At 41.1% G+C, this 18,620-nt stretch overlaps 1 protein-coding gene across 3 annotated transcripts in view; it reads right to left on the bottom strand.

Moving 5' to 3' along the window:
* LOC140737191 (adhesion G protein-coupled receptor D2) overlaps positions 1-18,620 on the bottom strand; it is a 314,325-nt gene that overhangs the window by 174,833 nt on the left and 120,872 nt on the right. For 2 of the 3 annotated variants that reach the window (XM_073063435.1, XM_073063437.1), the window contains exon 21: positions 422-463. The exons of the other annotated variant lie outside the window; for it this stretch is intronic. In XM_073063435.1, the coding sequence (XP_072919536.1) occupies positions 422-463 (42 nt within the window). The remainder of the gene's footprint in view (positions 1-421; positions 464-18,620) is intronic. 3 annotated transcript variants of the gene reach the window in all.

Raw genomic sequence — 18,620 nt, 5'->3', positions numbered from 1 at the left:
AGAGATACGTGGAAAATAACAAAACCTCGGGAGAATTTAAGTAATATTGTTATGTACATAATACTTTCTGCAGTATTGTAAGATCTTGCATCTTGGTACTTAATCTTTTAGTCCCAATCTTAAGAGTTAGTCCATAATTCTACAAACCGGTTTAAACTTTAAATAGGCTTCATTCTGTAAACTTAAGGCGCTTGAAAAACAAGAAAGGACTTTGAAATATCGATAAGTGACTATGAGAAATGTATCATTTTCCATCTGGTTGTCAGTGTTTAATGGTAAACCAGAATGCATATGGGGCAGTCCAAGCATGAAGGGCAGTAGGACACTCAAGCGATAAGCTGTTCTGTCCCTCTGTGAGATCAGAAACCTGTCACTTCTCTCATCCTGGCTGTCAGCCTTGAAACACTATAACTTGCCTTACCTCTGTGTTGTACACTCCATATATCAGGAAGATGAAGATACCCTATAAAGACAAAAGGAGGAGAAGAAGCTGTTAACTGTAATCATTATTTTCACTTGCAATTTTGAAATGAAGTTTCCCTGAGAACAAACACAAAGAAGTTCCTGTAACAGACAAGGTCAATTTTTATTTTTCAATTTCATGAACTGCAGCTCAAGTATCCACCACAGTGGAAAGCAGCTCTTTACAAATCTCTGTTACCCAACTGAATAGTAATCAAGGTTATCGGGACAACTGGGGGCCTTGAAAAGGAACAGGTCCCATTGAAACTACCACCACAATTGCAATCACTTACGATGCAGAACCTCATTAAAGTACACAAAGAACAGTAATGTTACATACTTTGCATGACGGCAAAGCTAAATGGGCAGCACAAATTCACCTGAACCTCCGTCCATTGTAGATTTTTACATTACCTTGAGAGTCAACTTGGCTTAGCTGAATCCTGCAGTTATGAGTTCATCCTACTCCACAAAATGGGCATTAAATTTAGGCTGGAGTCACAGCACAGTGCCAAAGGAGAACTGCTTTGCGAAATGCAATGTCCTGCAGAAAAGCTGTTAATCAGAAGCCTTGTGAACTACGTGAGATACAAAGGTTTGCCAGCAAGATGAGCAGGGAAGTTTTCACAAACAATTCTTCCTTACACCAGCACCATTTAAAATTCTGATCTCTTGTCCTATATATTGTGAAGCAACTTTACACAGCACAAGCATCAGCCACAAAAGAGTAAGCATTTAAGTACAAAGTTTTTTTAGGACATGGACTATAAATGCAGTGACAGCTTAGATGAGTAACATCTCAAATTGTTTTGCCTTCACACCGACATATGTAAACATTTGAAGTTTAAAAGTGTATTGTATAATACTAATGTACTGTTCTGCACTTGCTCCGTGTGTACAATAGCTGCATCAGTCTTGTAGCTGCACTTAATTGCTGTACCTCCGGAGTTGTTATTGCACTTGCCAGTTCCGTTTTCCGAAAAGGAGGGCACACTGGAGACGGCAACTGGTTTCAGGGCAGAGAATCCCAAATTGACACATTTTGATTGTTCACTGCTGCCATGCCTTTGTGCTACTTGTTGAAGTGTCTCTGTTGAACAGAGTCTTTTAATAGCTTGAAAAGAGCTAAATAAACTTAAGAAAATAATATTAAAAATTTTAAAACAACTGTATTTATAGAAGTTACATCCACATGGAGCACTATTGTGGGAAAACACCACCCATCACCAGGGACCCCTACCACCCGGGATATGCTCTCTTCTTGCTGCTGCCATCGCAGCCTCAGGTCTCAGTTCAGGAATAGTTATTACCCCTCAACCATCAGGCACTTGAACCAGTGGGGATAACCTCACCCACCCCATCAATGAACTGTTGCAACAACCTACAGGCTCACTTCTAAGGGCTCTTCATCTCACATTCCTGATATTTATTGCTTATCATTCTTTTTTTTTAATTTTGTATTTGCACAGTTTGTTGTCTTTTGCACATTGGTAGTTTGGTAGTTAATCCACAACCAGGATGTGGATTACAAATTACAGCTGGAGATTGAAAAGGTGTGTCAGAAGGGCAATGTCATGATAATCGTTGGGGATTTTAATGTGAAAGTGGATTGGGAAAAACAAGCCAGTACTGGACCTCAAGAGAGAGAATTTGTAGAATGTCTAAGGGATGGCTTTTTAGAACAGCTTGTTGTTGAGCCCACTAGGGGATCGGCTGTGTTCGATTGGGTGTTGTGCAATGATCCGGAGGTGATAAAATAGCTTAAGGTTAAGGAACCTTTAGGGAACAGTGATCACAATATGATCAAGTTCACTTTGAAATTTGAGAAGGAGAAACTAAATTCCAATGTGTCAGTATTTCAGTGGACTGAAGGATATTACAATAGCATGAGAGGGGAACTGGCCAAGGTTGACTGGAATGAGACACCAGCAGGAAGGACAGCAGAGCAGCAGTGGTTGAAATTTCAGTGAAAAGCGAAGGAAGTGCAAGATAGATATATTCCAAATAAGAAGAAATTTTCAAATGGAAGGACACTACTGAGGCTGACAAATGAAGTCAGAGCCAAAGTAAAAGCAAAACAGAGGGCATGCAAGGAAGCCAGACTGAGTGGGAAGACAGAGGATTGGGGAACTTTTAAAAACTTGCAGAAGGAAACTAAGAAGGTAATTAGGAAGGAAAAGATGAATTATGAAAGGAAGTTGGCAACTAATATCCAAGAAGATACTAAAATCTTTTTTTAAGTATATAAAGTGTAAAACAGTGTTGAGGGTAGATATAGGACCAATAGAAAATGTTGCTGGAGATATTGTAATGAGAGACGAGGAGGAACTGATTGCATATTTTGCATCAGTCTTGACAGTGGAAGACATCTGCAATATACCGGACATTCAAGAGTGTCAGGGAAGTGAAATATATGCAGTGAAAATTACAACTGAAAAGGTGCTCAGGAAGCTTAATGGTCTGAGGGTAGATAAATCTCCTGGACCTGATGGAATGCACCCTCAGGTTCTGAAGGAAGTAGCTGGAGAGATTGTGGAGGTGTTAATGATGATCTTTCAAGAATCAATAGATTCTGGCATTGCACCGGATGACTGGAAAATTGCAAATGTTACTCTGCTATTTAAGAAAGGTGGGAGGCAGCAGAAAGGAAACTATAGACCTGTTAGCCTGACATCAGTGGTTGGGAAGTTGTTGGAATCAATTGTTAGGGATGAGATTATGGAGTACCTGGAGGCAGCTGACAAGATAGGCCAAAGCCAGCATGGTTTCCTGAAAGGAAGATCCTGCCTGACAAACCTACTGCAATTTTTTGAGGAAATTACAAGCAGGGTAGACAAAGGTGATGTAGTACATGTGGTGTATTTGGATTTTCAGAAGGCCTTTGACAAGGTGCCACACATGAGGCTGCTTAGCAAGATAAGAGCCCATGGAATTACAGGGGACTTGGTAGCATGGGTGCAGCATTGGCTGATCGATAGAAAACCGAGAGTGGGAATAAAGGGATCCTATTCTGGCTGGCTGCCAGTTACCAATGGAGTTCCACAGGGGTTGGTGTTGGGACCACTGCTTTTTACAATGTATGTCAATGATTTGGACTATGGGATTAATGGATTTGTGGCTAAATTTGCGGATTAAACAAAGATAGGTGGAGGAGCGGGTAGTGTTGAGGAAACAGAGAGCCTGCAGAGAGACTTAGATAGTTTAGGGGAGTGGACGAAGTAGTGGCAAATGAAATACAATGTTGGAAAGTGTATGGTCATGCACTTTAGTGGAAGAAATAAACAATCAGATTATTATTTAGATGGGGAGAGAATTCAAAATACAGAGATGCAAAGGGACTTGGGAGTCCTTGTGCAGGATACCCTAAAGGTTAACCACCAGGTTGAGTCAGTGATGAAGACGGCAAATGCAATGTTGGCATTCATTTCTAGAGGTATAGAATATAAGAGCAGGGATGTGATGTTGAGGCTCTATAAGGCACTCGTGAGACCACACTTGGAGTATTGTGTGCAGTTTTGGGCTCTTCATTTTAGAAAGGATATACTGACATTGGAGAGGGTTCAGAGAAGGTTCATGAGAATGATTCCAGGAATGAAAGGGTTACTGTATGAGGAACGTCTGGCAGCTCTTGGGCTGTTATCCCTGGAGTTCAGGAGAATGAGTGGGGATCTCATGGAAATATTCTGAATGATAAAAGGCCTGAACAGATTAGATATGGCAAAGTTATTTCCCATGGTAGGGGAGTCTAGGACAAAAGGACATGAAATCAGGGTTGAAGGACGTCCATTTAGAACTGAGGTGCAGAGAAATTACTTTAATCAGAAGGTGGTAAATCTGTGGAATTTATTGCCACGAGCGGCTGTGGAGGCCAAGTCATTGCATGTATTTAAGGCAGAGATAAATAGGTTCTAGATTAGCCAGGGCATCAAAGGGTGTGGGGAGAAGGCAGTGGAGTGGGGATGACTGGAAGAATTGGACCAGCCCATGATAGAATGGCGGAGCAGACTCGATGGACAGAATGGCCTACTTCTGCTCCTATATCTTATGGTTTTATGGTCTTACGGTCCTGTTGGGTCAATCTGTCATTAATTCTATTATGGTTCTTGGATTTACTAAGTATACCCGCAAGAAAATGAATTTCAGGATTGTATATGGTGACATATGTGTACTTAGATAATAAAATAACTTGAATTTTGAAGTTAATTAAAACATTATGATTAATTGCACATGTATTTTAAAAACCTTACTGTCAATTCAAGTCAAGTCAACTTTTATTGTCATTTTGACCATAACTGCTGGTACAGCGCATAGTAAAAATGAGATGTTTTTCAGGACCATGGTGTTACATAACACAGTCACATAACACAAAAACTAGACTGAACTATGTAATAAAAAACAGAGAAAGCTATACTAGCCTACAGACCTACACTGGACTGCATAAAGTGCACAAAAACAGTACCAGCAATACAATAAATAATAAACAGGACAGTAGGGCAAGGTGTCAGTCCAGGCTTCTGGTATTGAGGAGTCTGATAGCTTGGGGGAAGAAACTGTTACATAGTCTGGTCGTGAGAGCCCGAATGCTTCGGAGCCTTTTCCCAGACAGCAGGAGGGAGAAGAGATTGTATGACAGGTGCATGGGGTCCTTCATAATGCTGTTTCCTTTGCGGATACAGCGTGTAGTGTAAATGTCCATGATGGCAGGAAGAGAGACCCCAATGATCTTCTCAGCTGACCTCACTATCCGCTGCAGGGTCTTGTGATCCGAGATGGTGCAATTTCCGAACCAGGCAGTGATGCAGTTGCTCAGGACGCTCTCAATACAACCCCTGTAGAATGTGATGAGGATGGGGGGTGGGAGATGGACTTTTCTCAGCCTTCACAAAAAGTAGAGACGCTGCTGGGCTTTCTTTGCTATGGAGCTGGTGTTGAAGGACCAGGTGAGATTCTCCGTCAGGTGAACACCAAGAAATTTGGTGCTCTTTACGATCTCTACCGAGGAGCCGTCAATGTTCAGTGGGGAGTGGTCGCTCCGTGCCCTCCTGAAGTCAACAACCATCTCTTTTGTTTTGTTCACATTAAGAGACAGGTTGTTGGCTCTGCACCAGTCCGTTAGCCGCTGCACCTCCTCTCTGTAAGCTGACTCGTCGTTCTTGCTGATGAGACCCACCACTGTCGTGTCATCGGCGAACTTGATGATGTGGTTCGAGCTGTGTATTGCTGCACAGTCGTGGGTCAGCAGAGTGAACAGCAGTGGACTGAGTACGCAGCCCTGGGGAGCTCCCAGTCAGTGTTACGAATGTAGAGCAACTCTGATGGGCCGAAGGGTGCAAAGTCGCCCCCTCCTTTTTGAGAATCACAAGATCGCTATTATTTCGGGTCTGAGACCCAGGAAATGAGAGAGATACACAGCATGTCAGTAATGAGAGAGACACAGGAACAGCAAAGGCAGTTGTTATAGACACCGCAGAATACACAAGGTTTGGAATGTCTCCTAACAAACGCGGAACGGAACCACTGATTACTACTATTGTCTCTTGGAGAAGGAATTGTGTATTGAGTACTGTACTATTCATTGAAACCCCTCAGGGGACAACCAGAGTGGTCTGGTTGAGGGATTGCATCATCCCAACCTGAATGACATCTGAGACCCCGTGAGTGAGGATAAAACACGGGTCTGGGGAACACCCCTCAGACACACCAGGAGAAACGCTAGAAATCCAGTGACAGCGTTTTATAGTGAAGCCGGTGAGAGCTCGTGTGTGTCCTCCCTTGCCTGGGTGGTGGGCTCATCACGGAAGAACGGTTTAGCTAAAGGAGAGGTCACACTTGAACGGCCACAACAACGAGACACCGACAGATCGAAATCATAAAGGAAGGTTGGCAAAACACTTAGCGGTAACTGTTCCCATTCTTCTATCTCTCTCTCTCTCTCCAACAATTGCAACACAACGACAAACAAACGACGGCAGCCTGTGTGAACTAAGGCGAACTTTAGATTTCCATCGGACAATTCATTATCCCCTAGACAACGATAGAGCTTGTTTCTTATTGATTATTATTATACCCGCACTTTTAGATTTAGTATTGACGACGTATATTATCTGTATATTTGCATTGATATTATTTTTGTGTATTTTTACTAATAAATACTGTTAAAAATAGTACCATCAGACTCCAACGGACGCCTCTATCTTTGCTGGTAAGTGACCCAGTTACAGGGTTCGTAACATCAGGAAGTCTAGGATCCAGTTGCAGATGGAGGTGTTCCGGCCCAATAGGCTCAGCTTTCCAATCAGTTTCTGAGGGATGATTGTGTTGAATGCTGAACTGAAGTCTATGAACAGCATCCGAACGTATGTGTCTTTTTTGTCCAGGTGGGTTAGGGCCAGGTGGAGGGTGGTGGCAATGGTGTCATCTGTTGAGCAGTTGGGACGGTACGCAAACTACAGGGGGTCTAGTGAGGGGGGCAGCAGGGTCTTGATATGCCTCATGACGAGCCTCTCGAAACACTTCATGATGATGGATGTAAGTGCAATGGGACGGTAGTCATTTAGGCAGGACACTGAGGACTTCTTCGGCACGGGGACAATGGTGGCGGCATTGAAGCACGTTGGAATGGTGGCACTGCTCAGGGAAATGTTGAAGATGTCAGTGAGAACATCTGCTAGCTGGTCTGTACATCCTCTGAGCCCTCTACCAGGGATGTTGTCTGGTCCAGCAGCCTTCCGTGGGTTGACCCTGCACAGGGTTCTTCTCACATCAGCCACGGAGAGACACAGCACCTGGTCATTCGCAGGAGGGGTGGACTTCCTCGCCGCCATGTCATTTTCCGCCTCAAACCGGGCGGAGAAGTTATTCAGCGCATTTGGGAGGGAGGCATCACCTGCACAGTCAGGTGATGTTGTCTTGTAATTCCTTGGTCATCAAGGGCAGTGATCCATTCAAATGAATGCAGCAATGCTAGGTGACACATAACTTAGGGGCTACTTGGGGTCGTTTGGATTGGGATACTTATGCTGCAGGTTAGATATACAACAATGCTCTCCAGCTCACTCCTGACCTCTGCGTTGCAATGTGAAAGTACTGGAAGAAACGGACCACTGACTGTCTACAGACACACTAGCTAAAAACTAGTAGGGAACTCACGAAATTATCCACTCTTTTCTGACGGGCACTCAGATACTAGTAGTTCAGAAGCAGGAGAAAATTGTTGACATCACTTTCAAAACATAACTAGTCTAAAACTAATTGGTGCCATGAAAGAAAGAAATGCAGTAACCAAAATCAATTACCCTTTCAAGGCTATATCTTCATCACTAAAACCACGTCAATCCTTATGCCAACTCATCTTCCTTGACTCTGCACAGGTGTCCCCCACTTTATGAATGTTTGCTTTACGCCATTTTGCTTTTACAAAAGACCTACATTAGTAACCTGTTTTCACATTACAAAGCGGATTTTCGCTTTTACAAAAATATTTCCCATATAAATTAATGGTTCTTCGCTTTACACCATTTTGGCTTAAGAAAGGTTTCGTAGGAATGCTCTGCCTTTGTAAGGGGGGGGGGGGGACACCTGTACTCTTAAACAAACACAACAAGCAAAGTTCTGCCAAATTGACTTTACAATTTGACTTTTAATGTTTTTAATGGGAGTTCCATACTTCTACCTTCCCTTGCCCATGTTTCCTTGCTGAACTGCAGATCTCCAAAATAGATGGTCCCAACAGCAGAAAATGTTTCTACCTATCCATCTTACCAAACACTTCTAAAACCTTAAAAATCTCAAGCAAATTTCACCAAGACCTGGTATATTAAGAGAACATTAACTTAATTAATTGATCCTTTCCACTTTATCTGATGTCTCGTACTTTCAAAACCACCAAATGTATTGGTGCTGCTCTCTTTTAAGGTTAATATAAAGCAAACTGCATCTGAACTGTATAAAATATCCCAGTATGGAGTATATAGGATTTTGCATAAATAAGCACAATTTCCTGATGTATTGCAATGTGGACCATTGGTTAAAACAAAAAGATTCCAGTAAGCTCTTAGATTATATTTTGTGCTTGGTCACTACAGTTTAATGACCTTTGACCACTGCTTTATACCACTACCTCGACATCAGGAAGATAAACTAGTCTGGCAGAGCGATGGGAACCAGAACACCAGGTCAGAAAGTGGAGGGATGGAGAGGAGGGTAGATGTCAGGACCAGTAATAACAAGTAGGCGCAAAGTAATAGATACAATGGAATGGATCATTTTAGTGTGAGTATTTTAATGGAGTATCTGGGAGTACAGTTAGACGAGAAGCTAGACTGGACTGCCAACACAGATGCCTTGTGCAGGAAGGCACAGAGTCGACTGTACTTCCTTAGAAGGTTGGCGTCATTCAATGTCTGTAGTGAGATGCTGAAGATGTTCTATAGGTCAGTTGTGGAGAGCGCCCTCTTCTTTGTGGTGGCGTGTTGGGGAGGAAGCATTAAGAAGAGGGACGCCTCACGTCTTAATAAGCTGGTAAGGAAGGCGGGCTCTGTTGTGGGCAAAGTACTGGAGAGTTTAACATCGGTAGCTGAGCGAAGGGCGCTGAGTAGGCTACGGTCAATTATGGAAAACTCTGAACATCCTCTACATAGCACCATCCAGAGACAGAGAAGCAGTTTCAGCGACAGATTACTATCGATGCAATGCTCCTCAGACAGGATGAAGAGGTCAATACTCCCCAATGCCATTAGGCTTTACAATTCAACCGCCAGGACTTAAGAACTTTTTAAAAGCTATTATTAATGCTTTTTGAGATAGTGATTTAGATGCATATCATATTTTTTTACTGAGTTAAGTATTGTATGTAATTAGTTTTGCTACAACAAGTGTATGGGACATTGGAAAAAAAGTTGAATTTCCCCATGGGGATGAATAAAGTATCTATCTATCTATCTATCTATGGGTAACGGTGATTAACTTAGAGCATGGATCAGTACGTGGAATCATGACGTTGTGGCCATTGTGGAGACCTGGTTGAGAAAGGGAAAGGAATGTGTACTTAATATTCCAGGGTTTTGGGGTGTTAGAAAGTATAGAGAGGGAGGTAAAAAAGGGGGAAGAGTTGCACTACCAATCAGGGTCAATACTACAGCTGCACTCAGAGGGGGCATCAGAGAGGACTCAATGTATTTAAGTAAACTACTTAAGAACTTTTTAAAAGCTATTATTAATGCTTTTTGAGAGGGTGATTTTAGATGCATATCATATTTTTACTGAGTTAAGTATTGTATGTAATTAGTTTTGCTACAATAAGTGTATGGGACATTGGAAAAAATGTTGAATTTCCCCATGGGGATGAATAAAGTATCTATCTATCTATCTCTATAAGGGAGGGCTTGTCCATTGAGTCTATATGGATAGAACTCAAAAGTAAGAAAGGTGCAATCACTCTGATTGGACTGTACTGCAGACCCCCCCCCCCCCATATCCACTGGGGCACTGAGGAACAGATATGCAGGCAGATTAAGAAAAATTGTAAAAACAGTAAGGTTGTCATCATGCTGGACGCACCTTCCCTATTATAAACTAGGACCTTCTTAGTACAAGTGGTTTTAGATGGAGCAGAATTTGTTAGGTGCATCCAGGAGGGTTTCTTAAATCAATATGTAGATAGTTCAACAAGAGGAGGGATCTGCTGTTGGGTAAGGAGTCTGGCCAGGTGACCTACTTTTCAGTGGGTGAGCAGTTAGGGAACAGTGATCACAGCTCCTTAAGTTTTAAGACAATAGATAGGATAAGTTTAGACCTTGTGGAAGAGTATTAAACTGGAGCAAGGCAAATTACAAGAGCATTAAGCAGGAACTAGGGAGAGTTAATTGGGAACAGCTGTTTTTGGCAATTCCACATCCAATGTGTGGAGGGTGTTTAAAGACCAACTGCACAGCGTCCAGGACAGGTATATTTCTGTCAGAAGGAGGGACAAAAATGGCAAGGTGAGAGAAATTCCAATGTTGAGAGAGATGGTGAATTTAGTCAAGAAGAAAAAGCAGGTAAAGATTAGGAAGCTAGAACCAAACACAGTCCTTGTGGATTATAAAGAAACCAGAAAAGAACTCAAGAAGGGAAAGCCAGGAGGGGCCATCAGAAGTCCTTGTCAAGTAGGATTAAAGAGAAACCCAGGCATTCTATGAATACATCAGGAGAAAGAGGACAACTAGGGAGAGGGTAGGACCACTAATTGAGAAAGGGGGGAGGGGGAAACACTTGCTTGGATGTAGATTTGTGGGTAATGTCCTTAATGAGTACTTTACGTCATTATTTACCAAGGAGAAGGATATGGAGAATAGGAAGATCAGTGCCAAGAACATTAATATGCTAGGCCATTTCGAAATAAAGGAGGAGGTTGTGTGGGGCTCTTAAAGAGCACTAAGGTGCTTAAGTCCTAGAGCCTGAAGAGATATATGCCAGGTTATTGAGAGAGGCAAGTAAAGTGATGACCAGTGAGGTCCCGGAGCACTGGCGAGTAGTTAATGTTGTTCCAACATTATTCAAGATCATTCTGGAAACTATAGACCAGTGAGTCTCAAGTAAATGGTAGGGAAGTTACTGGAGAGAATCCTTGGGGATGGGATTTATGAGCTTTTGGGAAAACCATTGCCTACTTAGGGAGGGCCAGCATGCTTTGTGTAGGGCAAGTAGAGTCTTACTAACTTGATTGAGTTTTTTGATGAGATGTTGAGGGTGATTTATGAAGGGAGAACTGTGTCTGTTGGTTACATAGATTTTAATAAGGCTTTTGACAATGTCACTCATAGGACACTCATCTGGAAGATTAAGATGAATTGAATCAATGGTGAATAGGTTGTTTTGATTCAGAATTCAGTTGCTCACAGAAGACACAGGGTAGTGCTCAAAGGGACTTGTTCTAGTTGAGGGTCTGTGATTATTGGTGTTCCACTGGGATCTGTACTGGGACCTTTGATGTTAATGATTTATATAAATGATCTGAATGAAAATGTAGATGCGTGGGTTTGTAAGTTGGCAGATGATACAAAGATTGGTGGTGTTTTGGATAGCGTAGATGACTGACAAAGAACACAGTGGATATAGATCAGTTGCAGATATGGGTACGCAAATGGCAGATGGAGTTTAACTGGCCAAATGATCATAATGTGATGAAATTCATCCTGAAATTTAAGAAAGAGAAGCTAAAGTCAGATGTATCAGTAAATTACAGTGGAGTAAAGGGAATTACAGAGGCGTGAGAGAGGAGTTGGCCAAAACTGATTGGAAAAGAACACTGGCAGGGATGACAGCAGAGCAGCAAAAGCAGGAAGCAATTCAAAGGGCGCAGGATATACACATCTGGAAGAATTATTCTAAAGGCAAGATGACACAACTGTGGCTAACAAGAGAAGTCAAAGCCAATATTAAAGCCAAAGAGAGGGCATATAATAGAGCAAAAAATTAGTGGGAAGTTAAGGGATTAGGAGGTGTTTAAAGACCAACAGAAGGCAACTAAAAAGTCATTAAGAAGGGAAAGATGGAATACAAAAGTAAGCTAGCTGGTAATATTAAAGAGGATGCCAAAAGTTTCCTCACTATATAAAGTGTAAAAGAGAGGCACGAGTGGATACTGGACCACTGAAAAATGATTCTGAAGAGGTAGCAATGGTGCACAAAGAAATGGTGAATGAACTGAAGTATTTTGCATCAGTCTTCACTGTGGAAGACACTAGCAGTATGGTGGAAGTTACAGAGTGTCAGGGTTCAGAAATGTGTGAAGTTACCATTACTAGGGAGAAGGTTCGAGGGGAAACTGAACGATTTGAAGGTAGATAAGTAACCTGGACCAGATGGTTTACACCCCAGGGTTCTGAAAGAGGTAGCTGAAGAAATTGTGGAGGCACTAATAATGATCATTAAATTCTGGAATGGTTCTGGAAGACTGGAAAATTGCAAATGTCACTTCACTCTTCAAGCAGGAGAGAGGCTGAAGAAAGGAAATTATAGGCCAGTTAGTCTGATCACAGTGGTTAGAGAGATGTTGGAGTCAATTGATAAGGATATGCTTTTGAGGTACTTGGAGGTCATAGTCAGCATGGTTTCCTAAAGAGAAAATATTGCCTGACAAATTTGTTGGAATTCTTTGAAGAAATAACAGGTAGCTTAGACAAAGGAGAATTGGTTGATATTGTGTATTGGATTTTCAGAAGACCTTTGTCAAGGTGTCATGCATGAGGCTGCTTATCAGGTTAAGAGTCCATGGTATTACAGGAAAGATACTAGCATGGATAAGGCGGTGGCTAATTGGCAGAAGGAAAAGAGTGGGAATAAAGGCAGCTTTTTGTGTTTGACTGTCAGTGACTAATGGTGGTCCACAAGGGTCTGTGTGGGGACTGCTTCTTTTTACATTATTTGTCAATGACTTAAATGACAGAATTGATGGCTTTGTTGCAAAGTTTGTGGATTCCACGAAGTTAGGTGGAGAGGCAAGTAGTTTTGAGAAAGTAGAGAGGCTACATCAGGATTTAGACAGACTAGTGGAATGGACAAAGAAATGGCAGATGGAATACATTATCAGGAAGTGTATGGTCATGCACTTTCAGCAGAAGAAAGAAAAGACAGACTATTTCCTAAATGGAGAGAAAATTCAAAAATGTGAGGTGCAAAGGGACTTGGGAGTAATTGTGCAGGATTTTCTAAGGTTAAGTTGCAGGTTGAGTATGTAGTGAGGAAGGCAAATGTGATGTTAGCATTATTTCAAGAAGACTAGAAATTAAAATCAAAGATGTAACATCAAAGTTTTATAGAGCTCTGGTTAGGCCCCACTGTAAAATTTATTATCAGAGTACATACATGTCACCACATACAACCCTGGGATTCTTTGTTCTATGGACATACTTAGCAAATATGCAAAACTATCATTGTAACCAGGATCAATGAATAACCACTATGCAAATGCAAATATAATTAAAATAGCAAAAAATAATGAGTATTAAATAACAAGATAAAGAGTCCTTAAAGTGAGACCATCAGCTGTGGGAACACCAGAAATAGAATGAGCGTAGTTATCCCCTTTTGTTCAAGAGCCTGATGGTTGAGGGGTAGTGACTGTTCTTGAACCTGGTGGTAGCGAGTCCTGAGGCACTAGTACCTTCTGCCTGATGACAGCATTAAGAAAAGACCATTACCTGGGTGGTGAGGATCTTTGATGGGTGCTGCTTTTCTACAGCAATGTTTCACGTAGATGTGCTCAATGGTTGGGAGGGCTTTACCCGTGATATACCAGGCCAAATCCACAACCTTTTGTAGCATTTTCTGCTCAAAGGCATTGGTGTTCCCATACCAGGCTGTAATGCAGCCAATCAGCACACTTTCCACCACAAATCAATAGAAGTTTGCCAAAGCTTTCAATGACATGCTGAATCTCCACAGACTCCTGAGGAAGTAGAGGCACTGTCGTGCTTCCTTTGCAATTACACTTATATGATGGGTCCAGGAGAGGTCCTCTGAAGTAGTGACAATAGGACCCTCCCCACCTCTCATCCTCTGATGAGTACTGGCTCACTTGGAGTATCGTGAGCAGTTTTGGTCTTATCTGACAAAGGATATGCTGAAACTGGAGAGGGTTCAAAGGAGGTTTATGAAAATGATTCTAGGGTTGAACGGTTTGTCATATGAAGAGCATTTGATGGCTCTGGGCCTGTATTCACTGGAATTCAGAAGAATGAAGTATGACCTAATTGAAACATATTGAATATTCAAAGGCTTTGATAGACTGGATTTGGAGAGGATGTTTCCTATGGTGGGAGAGTCTTGGACCAGAGGACACAGCCTCAGAATAGACTCCCCTCTCCACTTAGAATGTAGATGAGGAGGAATTTCTTCAGCCGGAGATTGGTGAATCTGTGGAATTCATTATCATGGGCAGCTGTAGAGGCCAAGTCTTTACGTTTATTTAAGGCAGAGATTGGTACATTCTTGATTGGTCAGGGCATGAAAGAATATGGGGAGAATTCAGGAGATTGGTGCTGAGAGGGAAAATGGATCAGCCATGATGAAATGGCAGAGCATAATTCTGCTCCTATATCTTATGGTTTTACGGTCTCAAATGTGAAGTGTTGTATCTTGTTAGGTGAAATGCAAGGAGACTGTACACTATTAAGGGCAAGACCCTTAAGGGTTGTTGAGCAGAGGGGTCCAAGTTCATAGCTCTCTGAAAGTGGCTACACAGGTTGTTAGGGTGATTAAGAAGGCATATGGCATTCTTGCCTTTATTAGATGAGGCATTGATTTTAAAAGTCAGAAAGATATGTTGCAGCTTTATAAAACTCCAGTCAGGCCACATCTGGAGTATTGCATAGAGTTGTGTTCACCCCATTATTGGAAGGATGTCGTGGTTTGGAGAGGGTGCAGAAGAGGTTTACCAGGATGTTGCCTGGATTAAGGGGCAGGTGCTATAACAAGAGGTTGGACAAAATTGGGTTGTTTTCTCTGGGGGGGGGTGGAGGCTGAGGGGAGATCTGATAGAGGTTTATAAAACTGAGAGGCATTGGCAGAGGGGGTATCTTTTTCCCAATGTTGAAAGGTCTAATACCAGAGAGCATGCATTTAAGGTGAGAGGGGCCAAGTTCAGAGGGGAAGGGAGGGCAAGCTTTTTACACCGAGTGGTGGGTGTCTGGGATGCACTGCCTGGGCTGGGTGTAGAGTCGGATGCATTAGAGACTTTCAAGGAGGTGTTTAGATAGGCAAATGAATGTGAGATAAATGGAAGGATATGGTCATTGTGTAGGCAGAGGTGATTAATTTAGTTGGCCATTTGATTTCTAATTTAATTGGTTCGACACAACATTGCAGGCCGAAGGGCCTGCTCCTGTCCTGTTTGCTGTTTTAGTTCTTTAATACTCAGATTGTACACTGTTTTGGTACAAAATGGAAGACTTCACGCATGCCTCTTTTGTAATATATTTAATCCAATTGCTCTCAGCCAAATAATCCATCTCCTTATAATTATGTACTCCCCTTCACGCACAATGCCACCATTAACTGGAAAACTGGAAAATGTTATCACACCAACTCATTATGAAATGTAGTGAACAGTTGAGGTGACAGAGGAGATGCTTGCATGGTATTTGTAACTTTTACAGTACATGCATAAATATTTTCTCTATCTACCTCAGTAATTTGCTTTAAGATTCATTTTTATCAGTGTTAAGCAAACATGAAAGTATATTTAAGAAATGATCAAAGCAAAAGGTGGCACATTTTGTATTATGGGTGCATTTTTATACAGCGCAACCATATCACAAATATTTTAAATCATGCATTTCCATTGAGAGTTGCATTATTGCTATTAATGTTGATAACAAGAATTGGCACCTCTTCAAATGATGAAAAATAATTCTATAATCAAGAAACTTAATCTCACATAATCTATAAGATCCATTTGGACTGGAGTATCTAACACAATCACATATTGTATATAATACATTCAAAAGTACTCCAGTATTTTTCCTGATTGTTCAACACTTGGAAGGATGTGCACTATACTGACTGACCACAGTGAAACTCGATATTACACCTCAGATGATTAGTGAATTAAATACAATTCACCTCATCTCACATCATGTCATTTTCTCATACAGATTTTATACTTGCTTAGCTGGCAGCAGATCTTCACATTTTCATTATATTAAAATAAAATATTTTATTATTTCTTTAAAATAAGATTTAAAAAGTACTTAAGGTAGGGTAACCTAGAAAGTTAAAGCCAAAATGACTGAGGTAGGTTAGGAGTGTAAGCATCTCCTAGCATCCTGGGAAATTGATGCTTTTTCTATTCATAACATCACCAATAATTTTGAAAGGATTCAAAAATCGCAGGCCCACATAATTATCAACATGGTTTCTTGCCACTACACATTTTTCAAATGTTTGCAAAACCTCTAACCGGGAGGAGGAGGAGGAGGAGCAAATATTCAACAGTATTATAAATTACAATCTACAAGGAGGTGCTAATGACTAATATAGGTAAAATTCAGGAACCAGTCATACCGTGGTAGTCTTTGTGCAACCTTCTGATAAACATTTCTCACCAAATTGTCAAATTTATAATAATAAAAAAATTCATTTGTGAATTGAAGCTGTTTGTTTGATCAGTAACTGGGTGCTTGGTTTCATGATCATTGGCCATTAATTTTAAATTATTAACCCAAGATGTTCCCTTTTTGCCCCCGGGATTATTTGGCTAGCAGACACCCTATTCACTTTTCTAATTTGGGAAGCAAGTACACTGCTTAAAAACAGACCAGAACTATTTAATCCTTAAATTACATAAACTATTATATATTTCAAGCCATCTGTTTTTCCTGTCTAAGCAACCATTCTGCCAGCACTCAAATGTCCAGATTTGTTGCAGTTCTATTGCACTGTGTAGTGAATATAACTTCCTCCTTTACCATTTTTTGTGGACATATATAATGGAAACGCTAATGAAATCATTTTGATCCATTTAGCCACATCTCCTTCTATCCTATGGTTAACCAAAACCTTCATAGTAAGTCCTCCTTAGAAAAGGTAGGAAACAAAGTAATAATGACTATTAGTGTGTGGGCCGTGTAATTATTGGGGAGGGCAATTCATTTAGATTCTCTGTGTGCTGATATGTTGGATATAATTTTTTAGATATTTCAATTGGCAAATATTTTCATTCTGGAACTTCACAAAACTCAGTGAGAATGTAAAACAGTTCCAAACTGTTACTGGCTACATTTTTTTCACCATAGCTGAGAGCAGCAGGTGATTTTTCCAAATACTTACACGCATATAAACAACAGCAAAATACCAGGCATGATCTATAGTGAATTACGTTAGAATGTGTATTTTACAAGTTGAGTTGTTCTATCCAGTTTGAAAGAATTTCAGTATATATTGTCTGAAGTTAAATATGCTACTATCAATCACAACATTATCATCGAACAAATTCCTTTCATCAACTGTACTATGCAAAAATGGCTTTTTTTTTTAGCAATCACGAGGAAATCTGCAGATGCTGGAAATTCAAGCAACACACACAAAATGCTGGTGGAACGCAGCAGGCCAGGCAGCACCTATAGGGAGAAGCACTGTCAACATTTTGGGCCGAGACCCTTTGTCAGGACTAACCGAAAGGAAAGATAGTAAGAGATCTCTTAGTATATTTTGTGTGTGTTGCTTTTTTTTAGCAATGAACATTTAGTTTAATATTGACTTTTCATTAATGTAGCAAAATCTGTTTGCTTCTCTGGGAGTTAAAAGCACAATTATTGCTTTTGGATGATGGTGTAAAGTTAGATTTGGCATCAATAACATGTGACACACATAAAATGCTGGAGGAACTCAGCAGGCCAGGCAGCATCTATGGAAAAGAGTGCAGTTGACATTTCAGGATGATGAAGGGTCTTGGGCCAAAATATCGGCTGCTTACTCTTTTCCATAGATGCTGCCTGACCTGCTGAGTTCCTCTAGCATTTTGTGAATATTGCTTGGATTTCCTGCATCTGCAGATTATCTCATAATTATCAAATGAATTAAGGTTATTATCATTGGATTTTTATCATAAATGGTGAAATCAGATTGGAAAAAAGTTAACTTTGTCACATATACATCAAAACATAGTGAAATATGTCATTTGCATCAAATTAAATCAGCAAGAATTGTACTGGGCAGCCCACAAATGTTGGTATGCTTCTGGTGTCAACGTCTTTAAAATGTAGGAGGACATGAGAGTACCCAGAGAAAATCCACATGACCAATGGGAGAACATACAAACTCCTTGCAGTCATGGCAGAAATCAAACACCAATCTTATCGCTGGCACTGTAAAGTGTTCCGAGCCTACTGCTATGTTACAGTGCAGCCCCATTTCTGGATAGCAGGGAAGACAGAGGAATAGGATCTATAATCTCACACTACATCTGAATCTGATTTCTCACTGTTGGCCACAGCCTCTTTCTGTGCAAGGTTCTTTTCACTTGGACTGGTGTAGATTGAATGTATTGCTTGGATGAGCACCTTTGCTCAGTCCACTGTAACAGCCAGGACCTTGCTGTGTCCAGCCATTTTAATTCCACTTCCTTCCAGCACTGGCACTGCTTTTTTCTCCTCTTCCTCACCCTCTCGATCTGACCA

The sequence above is a fragment of the Hemitrygon akajei genome, chromosome 12, assembly GCF_048418815.1.
Source record: "Hemitrygon akajei chromosome 12, sHemAka1.3, whole genome shotgun sequence".
Classification (NCBI taxonomy): domain Eukaryota; kingdom Metazoa; phylum Chordata; class Chondrichthyes; order Myliobatiformes; family Dasyatidae; genus Hemitrygon; species Hemitrygon akajei.
This window is presented reverse-complemented; position numbering and strand designations above follow the sequence as displayed.